The sequence below is a fragment of the Azolla caroliniana genome, unplaced genomic scaffold (genome assembly GCF_043228905.1).
Source record: "Azolla caroliniana isolate FFs.n. ecotype wild unplaced genomic scaffold, voAzoCaro1.0.p SCAF_6, whole genome shotgun sequence".
NCBI classification, from domain to species: Eukaryota; Viridiplantae; Streptophyta; class Polypodiopsida; order Salviniales; family Salviniaceae; genus Azolla; species Azolla caroliniana.
The window spans coordinates 3,009,187-3,031,893 of NW_028230441.1; the positions used below are offsets into that span (position 1 = coordinate 3,009,187).

The window sequence follows — 22,707 nt, forward strand, 5'->3', positions numbered from 1 at the left end:
TGCCCTTGGCATGCCATATTTAATTCAAGAGTTCCATTTCATAATCATTGTCAATGTTGAAGATATGTGGTTTGTGAAGGCACTATATATTATTTCAGCTGAGACTACAAAAGAAGGGCAATAGGAGAAGATGATGGCAGAAAAAAATGAAGTGAACTCTTCCAATGTTATGGCAGAACAAAGGCATGGGACATCAACCTGTGCTAGCAGAGGATATTGAAATTTCATAACGTATTTATAGTCATCAACATTATTGATAATTTGAAATTTGTATTTAGAGTATCCACAATGTAACCAATTCATTAACATAACATCTGATCTTGCCCTTCTTGATTGTATGCGTATTACAGTCTACAGTTCTTGGTGTTCTTACTGATATTATTCCACAACTTACAAGGAGGATATTTTACAGGCTTATATTAAAAAAGGAATTAAGGAGATTCAATCAATGTGTAGATGGCTCTCTCTTGAAATGGAACTGATAAAATTCTGGGCCAGATATGACAGGAATGTCTAATAATGCATACTCAGAGGACAGGAACTGCTGGATCACCATAGTTTGATGGATGGCGAAGGGATCATGGTAGAACCTTCTCCGCTCCAGTCAAGGTTCCATCAGATTAGCAATTTATAAAATCTACACTAAAATATTTCTCAGTGGGGAAAGGATCCCATTAGGTGTTCCAAATAGCAGTTGATCATCTCATCTTTTTCCTAATTCCTTGTTTAACTCATGCTCCAATGCTTAAACATTGGAACCCCAATTTGTCTTATTCACTGAAGTTAGTAGCATAGTGCCTCATTCCTAGATTGACTAGAGTTGAAGATTTATGAAGTTGTATGGCATTAAAATGCTCTTACCATTAATAGAATGAGCAATAAAAAACCTTTTGGAGTGCAAAAAGTACAACATATATACCAAAAACAATACATACTCCACTCACAAGTGCATATTCTCCAAAACTATTCAATGTTCTCTGTGTACTTGACCATCAATTCTGATTCTGGTAGATTCTTTAGACATGGATCGCCTATCACAGGGCAACATGTTTCAAAATATTCATGAAACATAGAACTGATTCGTGACAAGTCAAAAACCCCAAATTTAATTCATGTCTTGCTTTCCATTTTCCAAATTTAAGCCAAATATGTGGTCAGCTGCCCAATGATAACTGTCTTGGGTATGGACTAAGTTAATATAAAAATCAGGGTTCATGCAGACCAAGGTTCTATTTAAGTTTTGGTACAAAAACAATGAATGCTTTCTAGTGCTTGTCTCAATAACAATATCCATACCCTAGGCATTTATGTTATCAGTGATATCGACATTTAGAATAATGGTATCAATATAAAGAATTTGATGATGTGGATTGTTATGATGGCTAAATTTATTTGTGGTCAAATCTATTCACCATAAATACAAGAAACTCTAAAATGGAACAGAGATCTTAGTAGTATACAAGAAACATTTATTTCCCTCTTAAAAATTATACATGATAATGGTGGAGAAATTTGAAACAGACAATTCTGGAGAGATTACTCCTTTCTTTAGTGAATTTACACGTGTGACAATGTACTAAAGAAGAGGCTTCATTTCCCAGGCATCAATTATAACATGAAGCAAAAAAGCCCTAATAATAGAGAATTTGCATGCACTTCTGGATCAAGCAATTACAACAACTTTCACTTGTTATTTGAAAAACCTAATATTTATGTAAACTGCAATCATGGAGTAAATAATTGCATTACATTTAGTGTTTTACTGCTTTGACAAGGCAGCAGCAGTTAGAGCTGAGAAATCATAAGTGTTTCCAATGGATGATGCTAAATCAGCTGTAGCTATGCTATTATTCCCTTCATTAGGAATGTTAAGCTTACTAATTCCATTAACAGGATTCCTATTTTTGTTCATGATAGGTGCACCATTTGCATTTAATCCTGCCACAGAATATGAAAGAGAGGATCTATCTGGAGGAGTGATGACACCTTGCAAAGCTGTATTTGAGCTGAATTTTCACATTTTACATGCGTAAAATCAGTACAGGTTTCATAATCCTAATGTTTTCATCAGAGAACATTGTTTCTACATACCTTGACATCAATGGAGAATTTTGTAAAATACCAGGGTGTTGATAAAGTAATCCAACCTGCAAGAACAAGGAAACTTACAATATATAAAACCATCCTTTCCAATGTAAGCTCTACAATAAGATAATACTTGGGAACCTACAACTGCATGACAATAAATCAGGAAAGCAGCATTTTTCTCTTGCTTGCTTCCATCATTTCTTTCCTAGTCTTTCTTGCAGATATTTATGCTTTTGAATACCTTGAGGATATAAATCATACTTGCATGGGCTAAATCAGAATCTGCTACCACAATGGAACTCAAAGAAAATGAACAATTTGTTGCTACCATAGTTTTCACTGTTGAATATCTACACCTAAGGTTTATGGTGTTATGTTCCATAGCACACACTGAAACACACACACACACATATATACAGCCTAAATTTAAAGGGAACCTTGTGAATTTGATACATGTGAAACTTGAAGTTTGTAACACACATGAATGTATAAGTAAAATGTACACAAATTGAAAACATAAACACAAGTCTTAAAGAGAAGCTTTTAACATTTAATTCCTAAATGTGAAGCAACAAAGGAATCTATTCAGATCAAGATGCCTTACCTCATTATAATGCTGCCCTGCTAAGTGAATTCCACTATTATTTATCCCTTTAGCAGGTTCAGAAATACCACCTGACCCAGCCGACAAATTTTCAGCCAAGGAATTCATGTTTTGTAGTGGCTGATTTCCAAGAATGTTTATCCCAGATGCTGTAGATGCAGACATGAGCATAGTTTGTCTCTGAGCTAAGAGTGCAGCCATCTGTTGTTGATGAGCCACATATGGCGATGCAATTGATGTCTATGCAGAAAAGCAATGATATTGTTAAATCAGTGAAAATAACTATTGATTTAAAATGTGTTTTAGATTAGAACAGAATATAGCAGCCAACCTTCCCAAAAAGACTCAATATATCTTCCTTCTTCACCTCTTTCTGAGGTTGTTGCACATGTGATGGCATGGATGATACTGCTGGTGAACCTTTAAAAAGATCTTCCAACCCTGCCATTATATCATTCTTGGTTGAATCTACGGCAATAGCAGGGGTAGGTTCAGAATTGCAAGACTCGGTAGTGCCCAACAATGATTCAGTGGCATTACCAGCATTAGATGCTGGTTCAGCATCTGTAAAATTCAGCAATTTAGTATAATTCATATGTATTTGTCAATCATTCAGATTCATAACTATGCAGCGTAAATCCTAAATCGTTATGGCTATATCAGAAAACCATTCAGACGAGATTTCATCTAAAGATACAGATATATCGCTCATGTTGTTAGATTACATGGCTTAACTATAATACGCATCCTAGCTGGATGCAATCCTGCATTTCATGATAATGCCATTGATACTTACACTGGAAGGCATCCCAGGACTGATCATCTGATGAAACTAACGGAGCCACAAAACCACCAGTTTTTATAGGCTCTTCTATATTTAGAAGATCAAACAAATCTGTTGGTGCCTCAACCTTAGGTGCATTTTGTGTGTTAACAGCTTGTACAGGGTGCAATGGATTTTGTGGGGGCTTTGGAGCAGGTAAAACAATCGGATGCTTTACGTTATCCTTTAGAAAAAAGGGCATAAAAATAAGGACTTGTGTAGAGTGTTGCTAGTTTAAACCTCATAAATTGATAGAAAACTTGGAGAAAAAATGAATATACCTTGCTTACGGATGTGTCAGAAAAGGTAAATGAAGAAACACTTTGACTAGAAGTCCTCGTCCCAGAATCATGCTGCCGTGGCTCAGGAAACTCAGATGAATCATCATGGTTTTTCATGTCAACCTTCTTAGTGTTCGCAATTTTCTTTTCTCTTCCATTATCTAACCTCCTTCTAGGTTGATTTGTGGTGGAGTGCATTTCCTCTTCTGCTTTTGTGGGTGATTTGTTACTTTGGAGAACCCATCTCCTTGCTTCATACCTAGCAATTAGCTCACAATCAATGAATCAAAATGAAAAACAAAGGCATCCATTTAGAAATAATGGTATTCTTAGTTTATGTTTATGACAATCAAAGAGAAAAAAGTACTTGGATCGAATAAAAGATTCAAGCCCTCCATGGTCATTTTCACTAGGCCGCTTAAATGACTGACGAAGTTCTGCTTCCCAAAATGCATTAGCCTTTGCATTCCCCATTCCTAATTGCATCCATAGAGAAAAGATACAATTATTATGAAGTGCAAGATGATTATAGTAAAATCAATATACATGCACAGCATACATGAAATTCACCTTGCATGAAAGCCACCTGATCTGGAAGCCATGTATCCAAAGTTGCTGAACGTACCTTTGCATTTACAAAAAAAAGTCAGAAACCCAAGTTCAAACTCAAGTACCCAAAACATCCATTAGAAGGCAAAATATATACATAGTGCTACTGACAAACTTTGACGGAATTGTAAGTTGTCACCCACGTCTGTCATTGCTCCACCCCATTTTGAGGGGTTGATAAAAGCAATGTTCCTCAAAAGAAGAGATGTGACTTGGCTCTTTCTGCCAATTTGGTAAAGGAAATAAATCCTCATGTGGATTGCCATTGAATGGAGCTCTTGTAAAAGGACCAAAGCCAAACAGGTATCTCTTAGGCTCAGAGAATCTACTCTAATTGATTCAAAATCACAATCATACAATTGTTAGGAGCTTGAAAACAGACCCTAGAGTTAGTTGATATGGTCACCACTACCTGACTGGCTATTTTACCGCCACCCTGGATGCCTTCCTTTGTTGCAATAGGCTCAGCAATTTCTCCCCATTTATAGCCAGTCAACTAAACTCTGGAATAGCACCTTTCCACTTCTCACTATCCAGTGATAACAAGAAATTTGTTTCTAGGAACATGGAATGGAGGAGATATTTTTATGCCATCATTTCGTGGTTAACACAAAACCCCATAGAAGAAAGCTAATACAGTTTTATACCCTTCATGCACGCACAGATACAATGAAAATAGATGGAGTTGACTCAACTTTGAGCAGAAAAGGAGGAAATGTGACATATGCTGCCTCACCATACCAGAGAAAGAACATGTCACCATGAAATGCCTCTCATATAAAGACATTAGGCATGGTTTTCATATATCCCAACAAGGTTCTACAAGCTTTCAGAAATTCCTAATGAGAACAAAACAAGTGCTGACAATCCTAGGAATGCTCTTTGCTGGTCTACGTGATCACAAAACCAAATTCATGGAAGATCCACCAGTGAAATTGAGAAACTAGCTTAGTTTTCTTATTCCATTCTACATTCTAGAATACCCCACCTACATGACTGCAGTGAGTGCTTTGATACTATGGCTGTTTATGGGAAGATGTCAACTATATGGCAAACTGCAGTTCAAGGCTAATAAAAATATCTTATGTGATACCCTGAAATACAGAATAGGCAATACGTTATATTTTTTTAATTTAACTGTGAATAATTGCAGTAAATGTGCAGATAAGAAAGGGCAATACATAAATGCACTAAAAGTGTGCGAGTAAATTATAACCATAAAGCTATAGAGTCATGGCTTCTGCATTAGCAGTTGTCCAGTTCAACCCATGGCTGCATCTGGCAAAGGTTCAATGCCTGGAAATTAATAAGAAACTATGCTCATGCATTTTATATGATCAATCTTGATGTGTGTCCCTATTATCTTGAACTGCAAGAATACCAAAAACTATGAAAATATTTCTCTCAGCAAATTTGCCCAGAGAATTCTTAAGACATTTGGATGGATAATGACATGCATCAACACCCACATTCACAAGTAAATCTCAAACTGAAAAACTGCATATCAGAGTGGATCAGTCATTGATCTTAATCAGAGGTTGTACTTCAACCACTAAGCTAGTATTCAAGGTCAGAGTACTGAGGGAATATTCTGTAAGTGTTTAGAGCAATTTGGCAATAATGTTGCATGCATTGAGGTATCTAAAAGGTACCAGTGAGTTCAATATTGCAGTCACCTAGGAAACAATGACTCTGACTACAGAGATAAATGCAAATTTGCTTCTCAATAAGATCAGGATACTGATCAATCCTTTAAATCAGCCAAATGCAACCAACATGTGACTCTGACTACAGGGAGAGACGTAATTCTAGTTTCACAATAGGATCTGTATACAGCTAATTTTATAACGAGTAATAGAGCAGAATATAATGTAGTATATGCTTAGTGGAATGTGAGGCAATATGGAATCTTGGATCAGCCCATGTTGGAGATCTTTCTAAAGCAGAAGTTTCAGTCAATCCAAACTCAACAATTTTCTGCTAAGATAATGGGAATGCCTAGAACCTTAGGCAGTTTTACTAATTTATATATATATATATTTGTTTAACTTTGTTGTTCTCCAAAAACAGGAAACATTTTCAAATATAATCTCTTGTTTGGTCTCATAGGTCATTGTGGCCTCTCAATATATTTTTTCTTTCTATCTTGTTTCTGTCAACTTGTAAAACTTCAGATAATATAAAAAACAATGACCATCTGGCGAGTACATGGACAAAAATCTGAAAGAGAAATGCACCTTTGATATGTGGACACCAAGACTGCGATGAATTCCAGAACACCCAATGCATAGAAAGATTCCAAGGTTCACACTTGCCCATCTTGGCCCCCTAAAAATCAGACATCAAAAGACAGAAAAATGAGAACACAAATCCACAGATAGAACAGAGTTCAAGGTCCAAATACTTTGATATTTGCAAGCATTCTCCAAGCATCTTTTCTATGAAAACATTCCAAGGCTCACATTCTCCCAAGTCTCAGGCATAGCTCGTTTTCATACAAAGAACGTCTTGTATGGACAAGGCTCATATTCTTCATAGTCTCAACCATGGCACCTTTTCCATAGAAAGAATACCTTGAAACTTTGTAGGACAAGTTTCAGATTAACTCGAGTCTTCATTAGAAAAGGTTCAACTTTTATATAGCATAATGAGAATATGTGATCAATTACCCAAGCAACTTAGAGCCAAAACTAAATATTCGAAGATAGGTGAGAAGGAACATACTTGCTTTTACAATCAGCACATTCTCTGTTTTCGGGCAATTTCATAAGCCCTTCCAATATCTGCACGAGGAAGCATTAGATGATTTGAATAAGGGAAAAAACACAATGTCAGATGAACATCTAAATTACTTTGTGAAAGGAGGAATCAAAGTTGCAATATATAACAAATATATGGATCAAAACAAGAATAAGAATTGAGGATAAAAAACTGCACTGAATCAAATTTTCTGGGAAAATACATAAAATGAATGACTAAAATATTGTCAAATGAAGGAATCAGAGAGAGTGATAAGCGCAGCTGATGGATCAATAAAAGAAATGAAGATGGAACAATAAAAAAAACTGTGGATCAACATTTTCTCAGATGTGTTCGCTTCTCATTAGATAAATGTGCAATGTAACATTGAAAAGACAATAGAAATGAAGATGGGAATAAAGGAACAAAAAATGCACGCTTTTAAATCGAATTTTCTGAAAAGATGGATTGGAAAGAAACAAGTGAGCACTCAAATGGATAACGAACGCTTGAAGAGCAGATCCGATCAGAAAACTGATTTACGCAATGAATGGGTCCAGAAAAATACATCCTAAGAAAATAAGAGATGAAGAAGGTTGTCAAAGAGAAGTGAAGTGCAAAGAAAGATAAGAAAAGGATTTACCTTTCGATGTTTGTCGTTCTGCTCTTTGGTGACGGAGGACTTATCGTTGTGAGCCATACGAGGAAGATTTCTCCAGGGACCATCCACAGGAAAAAGGGAAGAAGGAAGAAGACGAAATTGGAAAATATGAAGATGAAGAAGAAGATGATAATGGCAATGAAGATGAAGAAGAAGGACGAAGAAGAGATCTACGAGACAGTGGTGATGATGAGGTGTTTATCAGTCTGCGATGAAGCTGATGGCAGAGTAGAGATCTGAAAGGCTGTTATGAAGATGATGGTAGAGGAAGGGAAGTAAGAGAAGGAAGGAGAGATCTAACAGCAGGCTGTGTTGAGCGATGGCGCCATTCCTTCGTTCTTCCTCTGTGTGTGAAGAAGAAGAAGAAGAAGAAGAAGAAGCAGAGAAAGGAGGGAGGGGTATCCAGAGGAATTAAGAAAAGCCCCCACTTCCTTCCTCTCTCCCATTTTGGGTCCTATTTTGGAGGGGTATCCAAAAGGAATTAAGGAAAGTTTCCCCTTCCTTCCTCCCCTTTCATGATTCGGTGCATAGTACGTAAAATTTGTGATCGTCTAGCATAACATTCGTTTTCCTACGTTGGAAACCGAATGCGAATGTTATTCAAACATTCTTGTGTTTTTTTTTTGCTTTTTTCCCATTTTTTTAATGTTTTTTTCCCATTTTTTAGGCTTATTTACCTCATTATAAATAGTTAATCCAAAAGTATGGTATTTATCATTCTTTGAGGGTGTTTTTCTTACGCGAATGGTACGTATGGTTCATACTATGATTGGGTATACATCCCATTTTGTTGTAACCAATTGTCTCATGGGCCAAATTTAGTCTTCGAAATCGTTACTATATCTTTCTTTCTTTCTCAAGTAGCAGTTTTCCAAAATTATTAGAAAACTACCCCACCTCACAAAAAGAATGGCCTCCCACTGATGATGGTCTCTCCTGTGGTGTGGTATTAGCATGTGAGGGAAAGCATGGAAGGATGGGAATGGCAAGCACTTGCACCTCCACTCAGTCATCATCGATGGTTTACATTGTAGCTTTCGAAAAGTCATAACATTTAGAGAACCCAAGTTCAATCCTCGCCATGGCCTAGGCCCCAACGGGAATATACAGAAAGCAAATGGTTCAACAAACAATCAGCATAACCATCTCTCATTAGTCTCCAAACAATCAGCATAACCATCTCTCTCTCTCTCTCTCTCTCTCAAATTTGAGAACTCAAACCACATTGTTGGAAAGGATATCATTTCGTAAATATCATAAAGGTGAGATGAAATTGTATAGCACCTAGTTATCATCCACCATCGATCTAATTCCTAATTATATGAAAACCACCAGAAAAAAAGTGAAACCTATTATCCACTAGATTTGCCTCACACTCATGACAAGGTGGGGACTCACAATGAAATTGGAAAAACGAAAGAAAAATGTAACCTCTCATATACTTTACCACCACTTTCTTTACTTTACAAAACCTTCCAAACAACACAATCATATTGTGGTGGAGTCCATCTTGGGGACAAATGCTAACAAAAAGTTTTCTTAGACATAAAAAAAAAACAAATAACTCTCTCTCGCTCTCTATTTAGCATATTCTTTTGATTTTTGTTCATCAAGTCAAAAGATTGGATTAAACTCTATGGTTTCGTATGGCATTGGATTAAACTCTTATAAGAGTACGATATTGAACGTTCTATTGAGGTAATGTACCCAACAATGTTAATGCTTGCCATCAAGAGACTTTTGCTCTTTCACTATTATTGAGATAACAAGCACAACCAAACACCCCATGTGTGTAAAATATAAACAATCTTGTTACAAGTTCATATGAAATATAATAAAACGATTAAGAAGAGAATGCAAGCACATTATGTTGCTCAAGCCTATAATTTTCTTCATTATACAGAATAGAATCAATTATGACATGAGCATTTAAACTTAAGCAATCTACCTTAGATCTTCATGTTGGGATATAATTTAATGTGACCATTTTCCATGTATGATTTGTGATGCAATGTTTAGAATTGTTACCAAGCAAGCAACACAAATATTTCTTTCATAGTCCTCCTTGCAACCCTATTTTTTAACTCAAAACATATGAAACACCAGCAAATGAATATAGTAATATAAAATTTGATAGGCCTGCTTGTTATTAGGCTCTTAATAGTATGATCCATAAATAGGCGAAAAATCTGGGCAGAGACTTCCTTCTGTAGTCATTTAGAGAAAAACCTTAAAAGATCAACCCACACAAAATTCATGTCTTAGTAGTATTTATTCTCAAGATTGGGACTTTATCAAAATATTATAATTTCATGATTGCATTACCATCATATCTCTTGCACATAATTAATATCTAATTGCAGTGACAAATTTATATTTTTCTACAAAAAGAAATTTGATGATTAGTTGGAGCTATTAACTATAAGTATATATGTTTTTACAAAAAATATCAAACTCTTAATGCATCTTACATTCATAATGGAGCAAAGCCCATTTACCTTATGTTGTTAACATCTTACAGTAAGCCAAAACAAATATCAACACTTATAGAACTTTGACATTGCTTAGATCTTACACTTGTCACATGAGAAGTTAATCAATTATGGAATGGAAATTTCTTTACCTAAAATGACGATACTGTACATTAAAAAGTGAATAAGTACTTCTTGGAATGAAAGATTCTCATTAACCATGACTTAATAATAATTCATTTTTATTTTGTCACATTTTAGTTGAATGCATTGAAACAAACAAACTAAAACAAGACACAAATTAGGAGTTCAGTTTGATTGAAGCATCATAATTAAAAATGGAAAATTTAAGATCCCATAAAATAGCTAGAAATGAATGAATCATTGCCATCATTATGAAATTTTGAGATGCTTTAAGAGCGATTAATTTCACTTTACAACCCCTCAAACACAGCAAAAATATCTCCTCCTACATAGTCATTATCAACAAGGCTCACCAAGAAATATGTGTCCTTAACCTGATAAAAAACATAAAGCATTTTAGCTTTCTCTCTGTATATATATGTATACAAATAGAGCTGTTGTACATACACACATACATATATACATATATACATGCACACATGTATATGTATGGATATACATACACATATGTCTTTATGTATGCATATGGATATGGATACATATCTGTAAATGCACATCTATGTATACATATACATATACATGTGCATTTACAGATATGTATCCATATCCATATGCATACATAAAGACATCTATACGGGCGTATTTATGCATATATGTATGCATGTAAATTTATGTATGTTAGCAATATCTATATTAAAGGAGAGCTAAAAAACTATCTAGACTAAGAGTACCTCTTTGAGAATATCCTTTGAAGAATCATTTTCCGGATAGAGGGATGCCCACTCTACTTCCCATGCCATGAAGGCCTCATCCTTCCACACAATGAAGCTAGCTGGATCAACCACTGTAGGTTGAACTACTTCCTTCGCAGGGAAAACACCCCATGTCACGGCATTAACATCAGTTGGTTCAATATTAGAACGTATCTCACTCTTGTCATTAATTGCAATATAAGTAAGAGCTGGTGTGTGTTCAATTTTTTCTATCAGTTTCTGAAGCTTCTCTGGTGCACAAAAAAACTCCAAGTATGCCTTCTGATAAACATAGCCACCAGGACCTCCCCATCCTACCATCATTATGAACAACCATAGTGATTATGAGCGAAATACATTTGTTACAAATTATAGAAGAACATCAGTACGTATACCCCCTAACTTCTTGCATATTTACCCGGTTTTAAAATTTTATTAGAATACCCCTTGCCTGGGATATTCTAGATAAATCTGTGAAAATTGAGGGCATCTATATCAATGTCTTTAAATACAGAAACCTCACTAGAGGATTACCGAAAGTAAGGGAATCTGACTTCTCCCCATTAACAGAAGGCTGACTATTTATTGTAAGAAAACCTCTGGTATTGATGTCTACAAGCTTTGTATTTATTTTTGCAGTCTCTGGCTGCAAACCTTCTAATTCTGACCATGGGTGGCTATTGATGGTGCTGCCACAATATTTAGCAAAAAGCTGCAAATAAAAAATAGTTATATCACAGCATAATTCAGTACTCAATGGAAAAATACCTTAATGGATTTCAATAGCCAATACCTCATTCACATGTTCGATGCTCTTCAAAGGCACAACCCACTCAACTTGAATTTGTTTGTTCCGCGTTCGTCTTCTGAGGAACTGCTCATAGAAACACAAGTTAAAGAAACAATTCAGAAAATGATAATAATGGAAGTGTGAAACTGTTTGCTAGAGGAAATAACCTGATAATCAGAATATGCTCCATATGCAGGATTTCGTGTATCTCCCCATTTCCCAGAAGGAAAGTCTTCCCAACTTCCCGTCCTCGATATGTAGCTTCTTGGCCGGTTAGCCCTGAAAGACAACCAAAACTATTGTAGCAAGCCATTTATCTCATAATGTTTATTCTTTATATCCTAAGAAGCCCTTTGTCTCATTAAGTTTCTCTATGTTATAAAAAGTCATTTGCACAATAAGAGTATTTTTCTCAAATGTCCAGCACATAAACATCCTACCAGAAAATCGGTCTCACATCCTCCTTGACACGTCGAATATTTGTGGGTGGCCTCCATGGTAATGGCCTTCTTATTTTTGAAACCTCGATGATTCCAAGGTTCTGAATAAAAGAAAGCAAATGAACAAGTTTCTAAATATATCATTCCAAACATTATTATTTTCCTTCTAATTTCTGAAACTTTCATTCCCAGTGTTATAAGAACAATTATCCTTCCAAACTACCAAATAGATTCAATTTCTACTTCTACTTTATTCCAGAAATAACACCTGACAAGGTATGAGTTGACACGATAACAGAAAAATAATTAATAATTCACAATACAAAATTCGAAATTACAAAACTTGTAATAAGCTGCTGTCACATAATAATAATGTGAAAGCCAATCAAGCAAAAAAAATGTTCTATGTAAGTCACTACATACCTCAAGAATGCCAACAGCTGATTTCTCCAGGTTGAGAGTGTACATGTGTAGGTGCTTGATACCATGTGCCAAGATTTTCTTACACATTTCCGTTCCAAGATGGATTCCATACGCTGCCACAGCTTTATCATCATCCTGAATTGCCTCCAACGCAGTACTTACATCGGCTGGTATCTAGGATTCAAAGTTTAAGAAGCATAACAGAGTTAATGCCTTTGAGCATATAGAGAGAAGAGCATTGTACCACTTTAAACAAAGTATTATACCTTTGTCTTGCAAAATCCAGTCATTCGCTTAAAACCCTTGTAGTTATTAATGGGCATGATCCCTGGGATAATTGGACAAGTGATTCCAATTTGGCGGCAATCATTATAGAATTTAAGAAATATATCAGTGTCATAGAAAAGTTGAGTGATAATAACATCTGCTCCTGCATCAACCTACAAAAAGAAGTGCACAATTGATTATTTCCAACTCTAATCTACTACTTGTTGAACGAAGCGTTATCAAACATCTATAGCCAGAAGTGGTTAGAAGTTATGACCGAAGTATCATTCGCAAGCCATCAATAGCGAAGAAGCATCAAAAATTAATATGAAATATAGATAGACATGTGCATACATGCATGCACATAGGACATATGTTATACATACATACATACAAACATAAATGAATGCAAGCATCAATAGTCACATGCAGTTAGACCTTAGGACAAAATACAGCAAACCTTCAATACAGGAGAAGCATCATCAAATTTCCTAACTAGAAAGATAGATACACACACATGTATGTATGCATACATGCATACATACACAGACACACTTCTGTCCGTGGATACATGCATACACATTCCACATTGTTTATATTCAAACATACTGTGGTGAACCCATGAGAAATTTATAGTTCAAATCATCATGAACTTATAATGTTCTAATGAACCAGTTTAACGAATGAAAACCAATCACATTAACAATGTACTTTCTACCTTTTCTTTAAGATAGATTAGATCCTTCTGATATGCTTCTTCTGTAGCGCCTTCCTCACTTGTTATTGCATCTGGATGTGCCTCTGTAACAGAAAATTGGAAAAAGAATAGTAACTAGCAAAGAAAACAGAAATATTATACCCAAAATAGCTGAAATCACCTATGAAATTACCAGGATATCCTGCTACAGTAATCCCAAAATAATCGCCATATGTAGCACGCATGTGTCGCACCTGACAATTTAAAATTATGGAATGCCACTGTATAAGCCCTCCGTGCACAGGTTATAAGGAAAGTGATACTCTTGGAAGACACCATGCTTACAAGATCAAGTGCACAAGAGAATCCACCCGACACTTGTACAAATTTATCCTGGCCATGTGGTGGATCACCTCGAAGCGCAAGAACATTCTCAATCCCATTTGCCTTGATACTTTCTAATGCTTTATCAATTTTCTCTACTGGCATGTTAGTGCATGTGAGGTGCATCATTGATTCCACGCATATCTATGCACACATCAGTCAGATTATCCGAATATATAAAGGAATGTGATCATGATCTAGGTCTATTCAAAACTAGAAAAAAAGAATCAAAAGCATATACCATATTTTGCATTTTTATTGCAATGTCAAGAGTTACATCGGCTGTAGACCCTCCAGCACCCCATGTGATGTCACAAAAAAGTGGCTGAAGTGCTACCATGCGATCTAGACGTTCATATAAGTTCTCTACTCCCTCTTCAGTTCGAGGGGGGAAATACTCAAAGGAGAATGTAACTTGATCATGTTGTGATGCATTTTTTATCTTGTCAATAACCTTCATGGTCGATTATAACTGCAGACATGAGTTTTGAGAGAAAACATTATCACTAAAATACTTGGTTCAGCTTGTACATAGCTATGTTTGAACGATCGATTCCATGACAATAAGCACAGAAGACTAAAGCTTAAATAACTGTAGATATCACAGAAAAATAAGCACAACTCCAGAGAGAAAAGCCAAACGAAACCAAATAAAAAGTATGGTGTACAAGATGAAATTTACCCTAGTTTGTTCTGCATCATGTATCAATTCGACGCATATTTCAGATATTTCTCAAAATCTTTTAAATGGTAACAAATAAGGAAAATCATTATCACTAAAAATACTTGGTTCAGCTTGTAGATAGCTATGTTCTGCATCATGAATCAATTCTACGCATATTTCCGATACTTCTCAAGAATCTTTTAAATGGTAACAAATACGGAAAATCTAAATCATTCTCACACTGTCTCTCTTTGGTTGTTGGCATCAAAGAATGTTGAGAGAACCAAGGTTGATCCCCACCCTTGGTTCCGTATCATAGATCATATTCAGTCTCCCCAAGACATTACTAATCTATCTAGTTCCACAGTCTCTCTTAGGAATTACAGATCCAAGAGGTCCCAAGATCTGCAGACCCATATTTCTTAACCATGACTATTGCAATGGAATTACCAAAAGAAGACTCAGTATTGATTATATCTTGCTATTATTCTTTGTCCTCTTCATACTTCTTCCATCAGTTTACCATTTGCTTCTGTAAATCTACTTGTTTTCTTAAATGTATTGTACTTAAAACATCTAAATTGGGGATCCTACAATAATAATGCTCTCAATTAACGGCTATTAGGTGACTCATATATTGCTGAAGTTCAACAGATGTTGATAAATTTCTATGGCTATGGATGAATGTGTAATGAAAGCAACATGAATTTCTACATATTATGGATAAACGTAGGTCATATATGCATCTATAGGCAATCAATTGGAGACCAAAATAATAGATATTGAATTAAATATATGTCACCCTGAGAACCAAGGTTTGAACCAATTGCAAATCTGAATGGTTTGAAGCAATTCCTAGAGCTTGTAAATCCAGAATCCACAGTTCTGTGAGGCATTTCGAATGTGATTGATTCCTTTGTATTATGTGATCTAGTGGTTATTCTTTATTTTCTTCGTTTTCTTGATTCTTTCAACATGGGAAGTTTTAATGAGGTTTCTTAGGATGGCATTCCACACAATGGTGACATTATTATACCCACAGATACATCAGATCTGTCTTAACACATCAGCAGTATGCAAAGATTAATGCAGCTTCCAATACACATTTCATCGGCAATCATAAAATTTATCAAGGCCTATGGATATGGAGCAACATATAGGTTACATAATACCCATAAATAAAGAACATTATTAGGATAGGATCTCAATTTGGGGGTTTTAAGTGCAGTATATCAAATTTTCACATATCAATTCCGGAATTAACCTGAAAAGATTAGATTTTTAAACTCTCATGAATTGACTAATTCGCCAAGACAAGCACAGTTCTTCATTTTTTTAGCAATGATTTTGAAGAACACAAGCAGATCTGGGGCGAGTTTTTCGTTGTCATCTGTCAGATCTCCATCCCTGATATGCAGATGGATGTTTCGTTACAATGTATGATGCAAGAACAAACTAGAACACACTTACGCAGAGAGAGGAAGAGAGAAATGCAAGTAACACTTACTATTTTGACAGAAATCCAACAAAATGTAAACGAGAAGAAGAAAGTGAGAGAACGGAGAGCATAAAAGAGGAATGGGAAAGCTCATACATGAGAAAGAGGGAGAGGGAGGGAGATTGTGTGGGTGTGTGTGTATGCGCAAATGCAGATCCAGTAAAATAAGAAGAAGATCAAAAGAGAGAGAGTGGGAGAGAGGGAGGATTCGAACCCACCACCTTGTGTTGATAACCTAATAGCTTACCTTGAGAGACAGAAGGAGAGAGTAACAGACAGAAAGAGCGAGGGACATACCTGATGAGTTTTGAAAGAAGATAATGCAGGATCTCAGATGTGCTGTGTTCTCCTCTCTTCTCTTCTTTAAGCTCTCTCTCGCTCTCTCTCTCTTCTCGAACACTCAGAGAGACAGCGAGAGAATGAACGAATAGATGTGTTTTGCAGTCTGCAGATGTATATCTATACAGTATATGTATACGTATACAGTATATGTATGTGTATGTGTATGTGTATGTGTATGTGTATGTGTATGTGTATGTGTATGTGTTATGTGTTATGTGTATGTGTATGTGTATGTGTATGTGTATGTGTATGTGTATGTGTATGTGTATGTGTATGTGTATGTGTATGTGTATGTGTATGTGTATGTGTATGTGTATGTGTATGTGTATGTGTATGTGTATGTGTATGTGTATGTGTATGTGTATGTGTATGTGTATGTGTTATGTGTATGTGTATGTGTATGTGCTTTTGGAAAACAAAAAGAATTAAAGGATTTGTCAAATTTCTTTTGGCCAAAGACATGTACCCTCATACTTTATATTGAATGTTTTGTGTTTCAAGAATAAACAAAGAAAGGTGATGAGATCCACCCCACCCATTGTTTGGCGGTGCAAGATCAGCCACATGCTCTTGCTTCCGTATTTTCTCTTGTTAGATTGTGACCGAAGATTGATTACCATTTCCAACCTTATTGGTCACGGAACAAGGGGGGGAACTGAGGCGAAATCGGCAAGTTATTGTGGTGTTTTTTTTTTACATTCGTTGTTTCGCAACCTATGATTGGGACCCTGGATGAAAAGGTTGTTTATGAACTATTTGTCTCACCTCCTAAGTATCATGGATCTCCCCTCTGTAGTGGTATTTCATGAAAACACATGGTTAGCCCATTGTTGCTTTCAAGACCTTATGTACAAACCTACTTATGAAGTTCACGATATAGTCCTCGAAGGATTCTTCATATGGATTGAGATTTAAATTTTAAAGGAGTTCTTAGGCTACATGGGTATGAGTAGGATAAGAAAAAGGCTTCCAAAATCCTTTCATTTAACATCCTTGGATTCTTCCCAATTCAGGAAACGAAGGATACATGTGGGTGTGAACCACACAATTAAAACCACCATATAAGTATAGTTTTAATGCATCGTGTTGATTCGTCTAAATGTTTAGATTATCTCTAGATGTCAAACTAACTTTTACACAGTTCAGACTTGTGTTTAACATATAGTAAAGACCTTTTCTCCATAACTTCTCTTAATTTTGTTTATTCTCTCTTAATTTATCCATGTTGTACATTTGTTTTCAATTACATGTCTTAAGCTTCCCCACTTAAGTTCTTTTTCCATCTACTACTTAGAGATTTGAAATGATATTTAAAAACATTTTACTCAATGCACATTAAATACATATATAGCTTCAACCAATCCATCATATGCATATCAACCAACACACATGACATGAGGAATTGCTTTGTACATGGCCTTTTGCACATTTGTTGGCACCCTTGTTACATTATACTCAAGTCTGGTAATCTCGGTAATCTATACAAATTATCACATTATTCCCAATCTCGTAAAGTGTCTAACCGAAATTAATGGTTTAAGGTTAGGATTTATTTCGAGTTGGGATTAATGAGTATACGAGGATTGATTCCCCAAGAATGATTATTCGAATCCAATCATTTTTACATATTATATCAATGGTTAATCGGTATTGGGTTGCCTCTCAATCATCATGCACATAATCTACATCATCGGTTGTAGCATCTTGATATTGTTGATACTCTGAGATCAAGTCATTCATGTTACTCTCAGCCTCAATAAACTCATACTCATCCATGCCTTCCATAGTGTACCGATGCAAGAATGCCTTTCTCCTAAACATGACCATAAATTTCTCACTTAGTCGGTGAAACATTTCTTGGATTGAAGTCGAATTACCAAGAAAAGTGGAGGACATCTTCAACCCTAGAGGGGGTATGTCACAAATACTTGATTTCACATTGTTTGGGATCCATTCAACAAAGTAAGATGAATTCTTGTTTTGCACATTCATTATTTGATCATCCACTTCTTTGGTGCTCATCTTTCCACGAAACATAGTCAATGCTGTGAGGTACTTTCCATGTCGAGGATCAACCGCACACATCATGTTCCGAGCATCCCACATTTGTTGTGTAAGTTCAAGGACTGTCAAAGCCCTAAACAGTTGTGAGTTCCTCGAAGTAAGTGGTGCAAAACCGACCATGAAAAAGTGAAGGCGAGGGAATGGAATAAGATTCACTGCAATCTTCCTTAAATCTGCATTCAATTGGCCAGGAAATCTAAGGCAACATGTAATACCACTCATTGTTGAAGAAATGAGATGATTGAGATCTCCAACTGCATGAAAAGAAGTAAGGCATTTGAATATGCGTTACATAGGAAGTTCCTTTGTGATACCAAAATGAAACTACATCTAAGGCATCTATGTTATATAGTTCAACTTATCAACACATATTCCACCCTTCTCGTTAACCCAACCTTGGCATTATTATGACACATCAATGGCCAAGAAAAGCAACACCCCCACTTTGTAAATGATATAGGGGGTTTTAGATCCACAAACCAAATAAAATAGGGTAAGTTTAATCAACCTACATGTAGGTGATGTGAGCTTCAACGTCTGAAAGCAAATGTCATATAATGCTTCGTTATCCAAGACTATGCATTCGTCGGAATTCTCTATGAGTTGATTTATCGAGAGAGTTGCATTATAAGGTTCGACAACCGTGTTTGAAACTTTCAATGATGGGAAGACGGAGAAGGTAAGCATCATCCGATCGGGGTATTCTTCTCTAATCTTCGACATAAGGAGTGTTCCCATGCCAGAGCCAGTGCCCCCACCAAGAGAATGGCATAGTTGAAAACCTGGATGATACCAAAATCTTAATACAATAGAACAAGGCCGTTAAACAATAGAACAAGAAGTTTTCGACCTTTTCACATACTAGGAAGATAGTAATTTTCCCACATATTAGGAAAGAGACCATTAATTTTCCTCCTGTTTTCATTTGATGTTTTATAGTGAACACTAATAGCTCACTAAAATGAGTTTATTCTGTACACAAGAAGGAGCATAACCTAGCTGGTTGCAACCATTGGTTTTAGCCTAACAAGATGTTTTAACTTATGGGAAAAGATCCAACTTCCCCTCATATTTCCCCACTATACTTGACATTATGAGTTATCGATGGGCAAGCCTAAGTACGCCTAGTGGGCATGCCAAGAGGTTAAAAATATTGGACCTTGTGGGTATATAGGATACATACATGATTTCAGTAGTCTTTAAGAGGTTAAAAAATATTGGACCTTGGAGGCAATCGCAGGTCTCGGCTTCTCGACGGATGACATCGAGGACAGGGTCGATGAGCTCGGCGCCTTCGGTGTAATGACCCTTGGCCCAGTTATTGCCAGCGCCAGAGTGTGCGGACACGAAGTTGTCGGGGCGGAAGAGGCGTCCGAAGGGGCCGGACCGGAGGGTGGACATGGGGCCGGGCTCGAGGTCGAGGAGGACGGCGCGGGGGACGTAGCGGGGGGGCCCGCCCGTGGACACCTCGTTGTAGTATACGTTCACGCGCTCAAGCTGCACGTGGGATTGGGATTGGGATGGAGCCGGGTGGTCGCCCGCCATGTGTTGGCCCGTCTCATCGATCCCGTGCTCTCGGGAGACCGTCTCCCAGAACTTGGCGCCCATTTGGTTCCCACACTGCCCTGCCTGGATATGCACAATCTCCCTCATCTTCTTCCTGATTGGATTTAGTTCCCCCAGCCCACCCCCACAGAAGAATTGAAGCAGAAGCAGAAGCAGAAGCAGAAGAAGAAAGAATAAGAAGAAGAAGAAGAGATTGACCTTGACTTCTCTTGCTGACTTGGCCCGCCCGGACAGCCATGGACACTTGGCCGGCTCTCCCCTGTCCCAGGGCCATCAACACGTCCATCCTCTTTCGTCTCCCATGGCCACCACTCTCTTTTACCAATGGACCCCAAACATATTGTGTGTGCCCCGTGGCCTTCCTTAACTTGTCGCCTATTCTTCTTCTTCTTTTGTAGCCCCGCAATTCCCCGAACGGACTCCGTATACGTTTGTTTACTTGTCCCTCCCTTGCTCTCCAATCTTTCCTTCCTTCCCTCCAGCTCCCCCACTTGTCCTCTTGTGGTTCGCTCTCTCGGTTGCCTACCGATGAACCGCGTATTTATTTTTGGCCTTTGCTTCGTCCCTCACATGCATATTCACTGGTAGCAATATATATTGTCCTCTCTTGACATCTTGTGGCATTGCTCTTCTTCTTCTTCTTCTTCGTGTTGTTGCTCCAACTTACAAAGTTACAACGCATGACGAAATGTAGGTGTGGTCAATCAGTTTTCGTAAAGGAAACTAGTACCCCTCATGATGCATCACCCATATAATAAAAAAACGATAACATGTCCCACTAAACATTTATGTTCAGAAGAAGAGTCATCCATCGATAAGATTTTGGATATCTTGTGCATCCTATCCACTCATTATTCTCTAGAGTCTATATCTCCGCGAAAGTTAGATCTAAAAATATTTGATGTTGTACTATGTATAAAACAAATTGAGGAAGTCAAGACTCTCACATGATAATTACGATTAAACCCTTAATTTAAGGTCATTAGATATATCAAAGGAGTAATGATTGCCCTTAATTTACCTAGTAACCAACAATTAGCTTAACATGCCTCTCAATATCCATCAACATAGAGGCATCTAATTGAAGCAACTTTTGATAAGTAGAAAGAATAATTGAAGTTGTTTCCACTTTTCCCTATTTAATATAGACCCACTTTGAAATTTAAAACTTATTTTTGGAAAATAAAAATAAAAATAAATTTAAAACTTAAAACTAGATTAGTTTTTCAATTTGTCATATGCACGCTTCATAATTAGCATACAAACTTCTAATACCACTAATCAAGAAATGTTTACATTTTAATATGAGATAATTGAACACAATAATTGTTTCTCGTTTCTTAAAATTAATTATTGCTTAATATAAAACTCAACATGACCAAGAAATTTAGTTTGAACATCCATTGCATATATGTATAATGTATATATATATATATATACAAACAAAGAATAAACAAGCAAATTTATGTAATGTTTTTATGTGATAAGCATATTTTGGTGGCTTTTCCTTTATGTGTGAGTGTGTGTGTGTATATATATATACATTATACATATATGAAATGGACGTTCAGACTAAATGACAATACTATGAACACGCACTATCATTTCTTTTTACCAAAAAAGAATATACTCCTTTAGTTAAAATATACACAAACTATCCCTTTCTTGGGTAGGCCAAGCCAAGACTATCCTATCCTACATAAGAGATCTCGCTTATTTATCTTACACTTTCACATATGGCTCTAGCCATTCTTTCATGCACATCAGCTACATTCACTATCCCATAAGCCATGTCTTTCACACCCCTGGTTCATCTAATGGGAGGGGGGAACAACCATTTGGGTACTTCATACTTCCATAGTATATCCATTCCATTTGTTGCGGCCATCGGTGTAGTACACCATCGCTTTCAAAAATTCAGCCTCATTAGTTATGTAGCATCATTAGTACCATCAATCTGCTCATATTGAGCTCTTAGTGTAGTTATTAGTGTGTGCCAACATGCAGTATCATTTCTTTGCACTTGTGGTTCTCAATGAAGCATATGGAAATTATTCACTTGCTATAAAGTGTGATTGAAATATAATTAAACATGGAAGAATGACAATTGCACCTAAGTATTATATTCTCGTTGACAATTGTACAACAACGCCTTTAAATTAGAGTAGCCTTGCAAGAGGCTAAGATCATAACATGGATGATGGAACAATGTTAATGTGTGTCCCATCTTTTGTGAGGCCAATCAATGAAGATTCATTGTGGGTGCATGTACCCTCAACATTCCAAACTAAGGACGAAAATGAGAAGCAATCATAGAATAGTTGGAACTTCCTTCTAACGACGATGATAAATAACAAGCATGAAAACATGCAAAATATTATCCAACATTATATGCGTTTC

At 36.5% G+C, this 22,707-nt stretch overlaps 3 protein-coding genes across 3 annotated transcripts; all 3 read right to left on the reverse strand.

Moving 5' to 3' along the window:
- Positions 1 to 1,671: 1,671 nt before the first annotated feature.
- Positions 1,672 to 8,157, reverse strand: LOC147862591 (ADP-ribosylation factor GTPase-activating protein AGD5-like). The gene is made up of 11 exons (XM_087321273.1): positions 7,788 to 8,157; positions 7,130 to 7,188; positions 6,643 to 6,733; positions 4,367 to 4,421; positions 4,164 to 4,272; positions 3,797 to 4,055; positions 3,489 to 3,699; positions 3,024 to 3,256; positions 2,693 to 2,932; positions 2,092 to 2,147; positions 1,672 to 2,006 (listed from the first exon to the last, which is right to left on the reverse strand). Exons 1-11 carry the CDS (start codon positions 7,842 to 7,844, stop codon positions 1,760 to 1,762), a joined length of 1,617 nt encoding a protein of 538 aa, XP_087177399.1. The 5' UTR covers positions 7,845 to 8,157; the 3' UTR covers positions 1,672 to 1,759.
- Positions 8,158 to 10,503: 2,346 nt separating this feature from the next.
- On the reverse strand, positions 10,504 to 16,772 carry LOC147862592 (putative methylenetetrahydrofolate reductase (NADH)). The gene is made up of 13 exons (XM_087321474.1): positions 16,633 to 16,772; positions 14,415 to 14,645; positions 14,135 to 14,317; positions 13,983 to 14,043; positions 13,811 to 13,893; positions 13,092 to 13,265; positions 12,826 to 12,999; positions 12,403 to 12,503; positions 12,130 to 12,241; positions 11,966 to 12,046; positions 11,707 to 11,884; positions 11,152 to 11,486; positions 10,504 to 10,794 (listed from the first exon to the last, which is right to left on the reverse strand). The coding sequence occupies exons 2-13, from the start codon at positions 14,631 to 14,633 to the stop codon at positions 10,711 to 10,713; spliced, it is 1,785 nt and encodes a 594-aa protein (XP_087177600.1). The 5' UTR covers positions 14,634 to 14,645; positions 16,633 to 16,772; the 3' UTR covers positions 10,504 to 10,710.
- A 1,209-nt stretch (positions 16,773 to 17,981) lies between these two features.
- On the reverse strand, positions 17,982 to 20,421 carry LOC147862593 (tubulin beta-7 chain-like). Its single transcript, XM_087321475.1, has 3 exons — positions 19,965 to 20,421; positions 19,254 to 19,523; positions 17,982 to 18,995 (listed from the first exon to the last, which is right to left on the reverse strand). The coding sequence occupies exons 1-3, from the start codon at positions 20,392 to 20,394 to the stop codon at positions 18,340 to 18,342; spliced, it is 1,356 nt and encodes a 451-aa protein (XP_087177601.1). The 5' UTR covers positions 20,395 to 20,421; the 3' UTR covers positions 17,982 to 18,339.
- Between the last annotated feature and the right edge of the window lie 2,286 nt (positions 20,422 to 22,707).